The 9,805-nt window shown below is 55.0% G+C and overlaps 1 protein-coding gene across 1 annotated transcript; it reads right to left on the reverse strand.

The window, feature by feature from the left end:
* Positions 1–8,159: 8,159 nt before the first annotated feature.
* Positions 8,160–9,805, reverse strand: EsH8_I_000754 (ammonium transporter AmtB-like domain-containing protein; the record flags this gene model as incomplete). Its single annotated transcript, XM_083268167.1, has 3 exons — positions 8,160–8,695; positions 8,753–9,676; positions 9,736–9,805. 3 exons carry the CDS (start codon positions 9,803–9,805, stop codon positions 8,160–8,162), a joined length of 1,530 nt encoding a protein of 509 aa, XP_083118605.1.

Here is a 9,805-nt window from a genome sequence, read left to right on the forward strand (position 1 = left end):
CCGGAAGGGTAGTTCTGCCGCACCGCGGTCCTTGTGGGAGTCCACTTGCCAAAATCGGCAATTTGGTTTCTAAATAGCTAGAAACTTATTAGGATATTGACATCATCCCGAAACGCTAACTCAACGAAAACTGACTTACATGTTGAAACCGTTCCCGAGTCCTTTCTCCAGCAGCTGCATTCGTTTGTATTGAGATGATATAAAAAACGAGAGTACTTTCTTGTACATTGCCGCATATACGGTCGAGATGGACATCACCAAATAAATACCGTTAAACCCAAGAAATCCGTCTGTTGCTAAATTCCGTCTTGCTAATGCCGCCTGCAATAGCCGCTCAGAATGGCTCCGGGAGGATTCTACCGCCATTGCACTGTTCTTGATCGCCGCCACCCTCGTCCGTTCTATGTCAATCGTATTGAGATATGCAAGATTGTTTGGAAGGGGGGGGAACCCCTGCGGAAATTAAGATCGACTCCAGCTGCCCCTGTCCACGAGGCATTCCTCTGTTCGGTAGCCTGCTGCAGGTCAACGCCTTCCATAGAGGATACGTACCAGAGGCGCGCAGCTCTCGTGATGCAAGGACATTCTCATCCAGGCATCCCATCGCTAAAAGGAGTTGCTCGAAGGTAATCCAAAGAGTGGTGGGGGTTTAGGGGACTCGCAGGGGATGGCTGGCCATGTCTTCCGGACTGGCGGCTGCTGGTATGGACGCTGCTACGGATACGTTAAATCTGTTACATTCTTTCCTGAGAGCATCGGCAGCAGTGTCACCGATTACTTCCCAGATCTGACTACGCTGACCAAATTCCCGCAGTTCTGGAGGCCTCGCTTGGAAGCACTAGGTCAGTGGAACAATGATATATATGTACAGCAGGTGGTACAACCCCAGACCCAACCCCAGGTAAAGGGTCGAGAACGGCACAGCGTCTCCATCTTTCGCCCGTTACACCCTCTTGCGTTCGAATAAAAAGTACAAGGATGACAATGGCGCTCCATGTACGTCGCTATGCAGCTCATCGAGGCCGGAAGTGATATCACAAGGGAATGTCTCGTAAGATCGTGACCACGGTGATGCCGAAGATCCCCAGAGCGTTCCAGAGACCCGGTAGGCTAGACAAGGTCTGTGGTGTGACTGCAGAAGCCGGAATACCCACCCTTGCCGGCACGGACAACTTGAAGTACATCTACGCCGATGCGAAGGAATTTTGCGCCGGCAGTCAATATCTCATGTCGTCCCTGAATACACGGCGGCACAGGGTGTCGAGCTCGAAAGATGCCACATTTCCGCGGTACGGTATTTGCCAACGATGGAGTTACATTCAATCAATAATGGTGGTTAAACCGGTCAAGACTTCGGTATCGCGCATGATTCATGGGTCTTGGAAGGCGGGCGGCGAATGTGTGGAATACCGCCTAGCTCGGGGCAGCTTGTCCGTAAACGTGAGGCGGTTCCAATGCGCCGAATACAACACAAGCCTGCCGGTCTTTCCTACTCTCACTTCATGGTCCTACCTCACGCTCTCAACCCGTATCAGACAGTCCATACAACAGGGATGTTTTCAAACTGGAATCGATGGGCAATTTCCTATGAAGGGCATCATTCCCGACGAGCATCACAAAGCCATCCGCCATATTACAGGAGATCCATGTTTATAATGTTGTCGACGGCTAAAAAAAACTGCTCGAGACTGACTGTTCATGTCGAAGGACTTCGCATCATTTTAAAATCACCGTATTTTGCACACTCAGTGTTAGGAATTGCTAGGTTTAGCAATTATAAATTTCGTATCATATTCTCTCTGATTATGTCTAGTCATATCCTCATACGATATCAAGGTCGTGTTCTTCTAGCCAAGAGATAAAGAGGCCATGTGAGGCTTCGGAGGAAGCAACACGTCGCCCCCGAGGTGACCAGTGTTCCACGTCCACTACGCCGTGGCTCCAATCCATTTGCTCCAAGAACGAGCCCAATGGCTGAAAGTCCGTTAGCGCCCGAAATGTATCTGTTTTAGGCCTCCTTCTAACACTGGTCTGCTTGCAACTACGTGGCGACCCCATTGGCTTTGCGAAGCATGTCTGGCTACCTGCTGGCCGAGCCGTCGAAGCTGGCAATGTTCCGCATCCACGCTCTGACGTTGGCCCCCGATGACGTGGAATACTCGATGTGGCCAGTCGGGCTCAGCCCTGCCGGTATGAACGGAAGAAAAATGACATTGAACTGGCTGCGCAATAGTCTGTGAGGTATCGGTCGATGTTTCCAGAGTAGTAGTGCTGGTGCTGCCTGAGGTCCCCTCACAAACCATCCCGCCATCACGCTCCTCGTCTCCATCCGATACGAGAGCCGGGGATCCAAGATGACGAGCTGCATGGTTTCGTCTGAGTATACCCGGTAGTCATCGGTCAGAAGCGGCACTCGAAGGCTCCTCGTTCATGAACTTGCCTCGGCAGCGCTTCATCAAGCTTTCTAGGCCGTGATGACTTTCTGGCGCACTGCGTCCGAAAGTTCGACAGGAACTGGTCTACGAAGTGTCGTACGTACGAAGATGAAGAAGAATCAAATCCGATTGCTTTTTGGCGAATAAATACGAGGGAAGCCGTGTTAGGTGCGAGACTCCTGGATAGGAGGCCATGTTTCTGGATTGGTTCGACGGAAAAGTCTCTTGGAGACATCCAGCCGTTCGACGAGGCAATCTCCCGCGCCAAGAAGTGCGACACAGATCTTTCGGAGCTATGTGACTGGGCACCGAGCTCAACAATGGCTTCCAGGTTTGGGACTTTTGTCTGGTGTGGAGGCAAGAGGGTTGTCGTTACGAGTGTGGCCATTTCGTCATGGTTGGGATGTCCTTGGCAGGATGCTTTCTTTCCCGTATCAAACTAAACTTGAAGCTCAGAGAGCCAACCCGTAGCTTGAGTACCCGGAACTTGTTTTGGTCGTATGGGGCGTCAGTTCACACATCTTTTGTGGAAAAGACAAGCGGTCACAGTTGACCAACCCTACGTCATACTCACGAGGCTGCGGTCGTCAGTCCTCTTGGGCCCCTCTACATCTCATGTACTCAAATCATTGTTGGAGGAGACTTGGGGGAAACTTGGAGGGAGGAACCAAGAGCGTCGATGAATTATGGCGGAACCCCAGCCCTGGGTTCAAGAGCCTAGCACTCACCGCCTCAGAGTGACTACGATAGATCCCGTCCGGTTTGCAATGCAATGACATTCCACAACATTATGAATCCGAGAAGAACACAAGTTGAACCGCGACGGATATACTACGAGATATCGCGGTCTTACAAAGAGTGGGTTCAACTTCCCATAGCCCAACCGTGATTCCGTTGAAAAGACATAAAAATTGTTCACCGCAGATGCCTGTACTGAGATTGGAGTGGAATCGTAAGTGTGAGGAGTAAAACCCGGGACATGAAGAGTAGGATCTTCGCACCAGTCCTTTGAACGGGTGTTTGTGGGGTTCGTCTGTGCCAGGTAGTCGAGGGAGATACTACTCCCCGCCATGGTCCTCGAGGATTGGCTTGCCAATATGCGCAACCCTCCACCATTCCGTCTTTTCGTGGTCCTCGATCTACAGCTCACGGTTCGTTGCCGAGTGACACGAATATCTTGGATGGTTTGTGCTTCGAAAAAGAACTCCCTAGGCTCTTTCAAACCCTGCGAGGTCCACTGTATGACAGGTCCTTCACGAAACATCTAGTTGGTAGGATTGCGGAGCAGAACGGCCATGTTCCGGCTCTTCTACGACGGCGGTTACTTCGACCCCATCCCACCTGGCCTCCTCATTCGATGTCGAACCCGCTACGTCGACGGCGGCCCCGGCGCAACGTAGGAGGTGGCCATCACTGTTCTGGAGCACCTACACCCTCTGCCCGGGGCCACATGCCAACCTACCTGTGGTAAGAAGGAAGCAGTTCTCAAGCACACCCTGATACTAGGCGTCGAGGCCGTAAACCTATCGATATAGGGCCACTCTGTCTGCAATAGCATGGCCCGCCATTCCGCCAACAACCTCCACCCATGCTGGGACGTGGAGACCGTTCAGGTTTCTGGTCAGTTGACTGGCGTGCTCATGGCATCTCCGCTCGGCATACTCTGAACCAACACAGCTTCCTTCCGGAACAGCGAGCACGGAGACAGCTGTCGGCTGCCAGGAGGAACAAGGACAACCACCAACCTTTCTTTCCGACGATCGTGCAAAGAAAACATGCTGTGACCTTGCGTCTGTCGCGCTGCCGTCGGGTGAAGAGTTTGTGTGCTGGGATACACGCCGTATGCAAGACGATGTACATCACTGCCGGTGCGCAGGTGGTATCTCGAGATGATGTTCGTGCATTTGCGGAGGCCGTACGGCGGCGGCGCAATCCGTCCACGGGCTTCGCACTTGCATACACTCCCCTTATCTTCCCCCGTAGCGGTTCTTGATTCGATCTTGCTCGAGTCGGAGTCCGATTGATTGGAGATGCTTCCCGGACGGGGTCTGGAGGAATCGGTCCAAGGGTGTAGTTTCGGTTGGTGTTCCTAGATCCTGGTTATGCCTCGCTGTTATAATGCACATCGCTGGATACCGTCCAGTTCAGTCGCTTGAGAAGGCTTCTCCGTAGCCCCCTCTGCCGCAGCCCTCCATGCCTTTGTCTCTGAGTATGACAATGTCGAGTTTTCTCGACAGACACCCTTTCCGGAGGAGCGAGGTCGAACGACTTCCACGAGTCCCATTGAATATTACGCGACCAAACATGCCCGGCAAGACCGACTTAGGTGTATGGCAATCGCGATGACTGGTGCACCGCATCCCAAAACAAGGCATTGAGAGCCCGACAGATGGAGCACCTGTCGCCTCAGCCTGTCGAGGATCCCGCTCAGCCTCGCGTATGCTGTTCATAATATCACCGTCGGGGCATCCTCCCCATCGCAGGCCCATTGAGCGCAACCGCTCCGGACAGCTCGAGGACCCATATACACGACGACTGCAGCGACGCGGAGGCATCGTCGGTCTCGTTCGCGGCCGAGGACCATCGGGCGAGCGCTCTCGAGAGCAAAAAGCCAGGGTGTCCCGAACCGAGGCCATGATGCGGAGGATGGATGTTGGGGTAAAGGTGGAGGTGTATTCGGGCCCCCCTCAGCCAAACGACCCTGCAACCCCATCATCGTCAGCAATGCTTAATACCGAGCGATGCAGCCGATTTAAAGATGTTCCATGTGCACAAACACAAACAGAACAATGCCGCATCCAGAAAGAATAAGGTAATGGCGTCTTTACATGGCCATTTAAACTCGCCCGGTCGTCCAAGGGAGCCTCTCCGATTTGTCGCCCTGCGGGACCTGCCGCACCCCCCCTCCCTCCCCCCTTCCCCGGCCAAGACCTTCCAGAGGGAAGAAGTTACGCGATATTTACATGATGAAAACTCGCCCAGCGGCCTTCACGCGCCCAGGCACGTCACCGCTGCCCGTCCCGCGGGCCCGGGAACCAAAACGGTCCCTTCCGTTCCACAATTGATGTGAGGCTCCCTTAGCCTGTATTTTTTTGAACGACGTGCCGTTGGCGAAAATGTTTCAGGGTTTGTCTAAATGGACGACGTCTCTTGCCTCTTCGCCCATTCCAGAGCCTCTTTTCTCTCTGCGTCTGATAACACCGTTTTTCCGTCCGACAATCTTATCAGTGAGAATACTTAGAGCCAGGCCCGGTGCCACCCCCCCCTTCTCCCATGCGCCACACCCACCACCACAGGAAAACCTGCGCCCGCAGCGCCCGCAACGCCCGCAAAGCCCTCCCAGAAACCCACCTCTTGCGCCCGCAAGATCCAAACTCCTGGGCCCTTTCCTCGCCCGTCCTCTGCATCGTTTGGTTCGTTTTCTTCTTCATCGAAACGGGAAGGATCTCTTGGTTCGACATGCTTAATCGAAAGGAGAATAACGTCGTAAAAAACAAGGGTTTAAAAACGCGAGCGAACCCCGTCCTTCCCGAAATCTGGGGAAGGCTTGCCGGCGCGATCTCACCTTAGCCGTCTTGCATCTTGACAGTTCGCGAAGAGCCGCATCCTTCTTTTTTCGATATGACTTCATTCGCGATGCTCCTCAGTCTTCCTCGCCCCATGTGTGGCTGCCAAGACGTTGGAAAGCTTCCCCCCCCATGGCTGGTACTGTGCTGTGCTGCGCTGTGCTAGCCAGACAATTTCCCACTTGGCGCCCCGGCCCTCTCTCCCTCTCCCTCTCCCTCTCCTCTCTCTCACTCTCCAGCCCTCCCACTCTCCCACTCTCCCACGCTCTGCGCCCCTCCCGTTCTGGCTCTCACTTCCGATTTCTCCCATTCACTCACCCGCCCCGGCCGTCCCTACTCGCTTCTGTTCATCTTCTGCCATCAAAGTACCTCTGCGCCCCCCGCCCCTCGTGTTCTCCCCCCCGTCCATTGACTCCATCCTCGCTCCCTTGCGTCCTTCATTGACGCCCAAGACCCCCATAGTTCGCCGACGGCGTCGCAAAGTGGGCACATAAATCTCTCGAATCTTGGAGCGCGCGGCCAGTGAGAGCCCAGCTTCTTATCTCTGCGACTTCGGTGCGGGTGGGGAAGGGGATTGACCAGGGAAAGGGTGTGTGACAGGGTTGCAGGCTTGCATGGTTGCACGGCCAGGAATGGGACCGGCTTCGATGTGTGTCCAGGGGGGGTGGGCTCGATGATGGAGGGCAGCCAAGGGCCAACCCCCCCGTCCCTAGCCTTGGAGGCCCAGCGTCAATCCCGACCTCCCGGGGGGGAGGGGGGATGGCATCCACGACCGATTAATTGCCTTGATGACCAACTGCAACGTCCTACGACCGTCGGTGTTGTGTACATCCGCACGGAGATACTAATGCCTCGTTTGCAGGAGGAAAATTGAGTGCCCGTTGGTGCCTCCCTCGCCATGGTCGGCGATGGGAATCGGCCGGCTTACAGGCGCGATGCCGTGGCACTTTATTGGCACGGGTAGGATTCGCCCAGATAATGCGCACTAAACTGATTTCAAGGTGTCGGGTTTCGCCAGATGTTTCCATTTGAGCGAGCGGGCCTTTTTGGACACATAAACGTACCGTCGGGATACCTCGCTCGGGAGAGTTGTTGCGGAACCCCCCTCCCCCCTCCCCTTTCTCGATAAATCGTCCCAAAGAGCAGGCTGGGCACGGAGAAGGGGAGATGAGGTGCCATCGAAGAGGGCCCCCGGTTTCTCCGAGTCCAACCTGGCCAAATTGCCTGTCCGTGGGACACCCGATATCCCCAAGGGACGACGGGCCTAATAGCCAAAACGGAACAGAAGAGAAGAGGAAGAGATGGGAACAAAAGGAGCGAGAGGATTCGGGGTTCCTCCTCCCCCCCTCTCGCGCGCCCGGGGAACGGTAGCGCATACACCCGCCTAGAAACTCTCGTCTCTTGAGTCGTGCATGGGGAAAACGAAAAGAAAAAAGAAAAAAAGTCTAAACCAAAAACTCAACCATTAATCCAGCACCACCGCTACCGTTCCCATTCCCATCCATCAGACGGGACGGGGGAGAGGAGAGCAAATTCTGCACCGCCCCCCCATGCCGAACTAGGCGAAAGCATAGCAGGAAGGACGAGCGACGGTCTGATGATGAATCAGGTTTGCCGACGAATCACGCATCCAGACGGCAGAAATAAAGCCTGTGCCAAGGCTGATGGCCGCGTTTCGATCCTTCCACAAACTTGTGACACCGCAACAATCCCGCCAAGACTCTCCGGTTGTGCTGTTTCTATGGCCGACGCTTTCTGGGGCGTACGAGAGGATGAGACATGTGAGTAACACCGCACGCATCCCTGGCATCCTCATTGTCCTGCCCACGCATCCTTACTTGCCTTTGCAAACATTGGGTATCTTGGTGTTTATCTGTGTATTTTCCCTCACAGAAAGATATAATAAAAAAGGGTCATTTGAGAAAACGTGGTCTGAAATGTGATAATGTAGATTCGCTTTTGGCGTCTCAAGATACCATTGGGGTATTAATACAACAAACTATATATGCTCGCTTCGCGTTTCGCGGGATATCCTTCCATCAACATAAGAGAAAATAAAAAAAGCCTTAGATCAATCCCTTCCTGTAGCAAACGCCTCGCTTTTTGACACAATCTAGCGTCAAAAAATCAAATCAAACTGTAAAACCGAAGGGTATCCTCAAAGAGAAGGAGCCTTCTCGCTCCTAATCTCGCCGACAGGTGTCACGGGCTTCGGCTCGTCCGAGCCGCTGCTTCCACCGTTGTTGGCCATGTTCTGGTGCTCTTCGATTCCGTGTTGCGGGATGAACTTGCCCTCGCCAGCAGGCTCGGCCTGGTGGGGAGTCCAGGCGAGGAAGTCGCGGCGCACTTCGACGTAGTCGTACGAGAACTCTCCGTGCTGGTCGTCGTCCATACCCAACAGCTCAGCCTCCTCGGAAGCGCGCAGCTTCAGGCCGGGGATCATGTCGATGACCTTGGCGATGATGGCGGACATGACGAAGGCGTAGGCGGAGCAGGCGACAATGTAGGCGATTTGGATGTACATCAGCTTCCAGTTGCCATCGACCCAGCCGCCGGTCAGGCCGGTGTTGACGCCATCGAGACCGATGATGGAGCCGGTGGCGAAGAAGGCGTTGAAGATGAGGCCGACAATTCCACCGATACCGTGCTCGGCGAAGACATCGAGGGAGTCGTCGATCTTGAGAAGGAACTTGACTAAAACGCAAGAATGTTAGTGCTGATGATGGATGAACTCGAGAGCATTGCACTTACTCTTGGTGCCAAAGTTGCAAGCAACTCCGGCGACGACGCCAAGGATGATGGAGGCCCAGGGGGAGATGACACCGGAGGCGGGGGTGGCGGCAACGAGACCGGAAATGGTACCGGAGCACCAGCCGACAAGAGACCACTTCTTGGCCAGACGGAAATCAAGCAAGCACCAGGTCATGGCGGCGAACATGGCAGTCAAGCACGAGTTCCAGCAGGCCATGGCAGCACGCATGTTGGCACCGAAGGCGGAGCCACCGTTGAAGCCCAACCAGCCGAACCAGAGGAGGATGGTGCCGAGGGTGATGAGGGAGATGTTGTGGGGTCGGAAGTTGAGCATCATCTTCTCGTTGCGGCGTCCGAGGACCCACGAGTAGGCGAGAGCCGACATGCCGGATCCGATCTCGACGGGGCCGCCGCCGGCGTAGTCGATGACGCCGTACTTGAAGGCCCAACCGTTGGCGTTCCAGGCCCAGCAGGCGAGGGGGCTGTAGACGAGGGTGGCCCAGAAGAAGATGAAGACCATGCAGGGGATGACTCGGCCACGCTCGGCGGTGGCGCCGGCAGTGAGGGCGGCGGTGACGGCGCAGAACATCATCTGGTAGAAGGAGTAGAGGAGCGCAGGGACGAGAGGCGAGCCCTGGGAGGGGGTAGCGAGAACCTTCATGAGGCCGAAGTGTCGAAGGTCGCCGATGAAGCCGTTGGTGGCGGTCTCACTGAAGGCCAGGGAGTATCCCCAGAAGTACCATTGGAAGACGATAACCGAGAAGCTCATCATAACCACCCACAATTGGGACAGAGCCGACTTTCTGCGGGCGAGACCGGAGTAGAGGAAGGCGATGCCGGGAATCATGAGCAGCACCATGGCGGACGAGACGAGGATGTAGGACTGGTCGCCGGACTGGTACCATTGGTTCAGGTTCGTCGTGGCTATCGAGTGTTAGCATCAACATGGCGGAGGCGGGTCCAGGATGGCTGTGTCGACATACTGGAATCACCACCAAAGTCGGCGTTGGTGCCATTGAACTCGGTGGGAGCCCCAACATGAGTGTAAGACAT

Source organism: Colletotrichum jinshuiense, chromosome 1 (assembly GCF_051148585.1).
Source record: "Colletotrichum jinshuiense chromosome 1, complete sequence".
NCBI classification, from domain to species: Eukaryota; Fungi; Ascomycota; class Sordariomycetes; order Glomerellales; family Glomerellaceae; genus Colletotrichum; species Colletotrichum jinshuiense.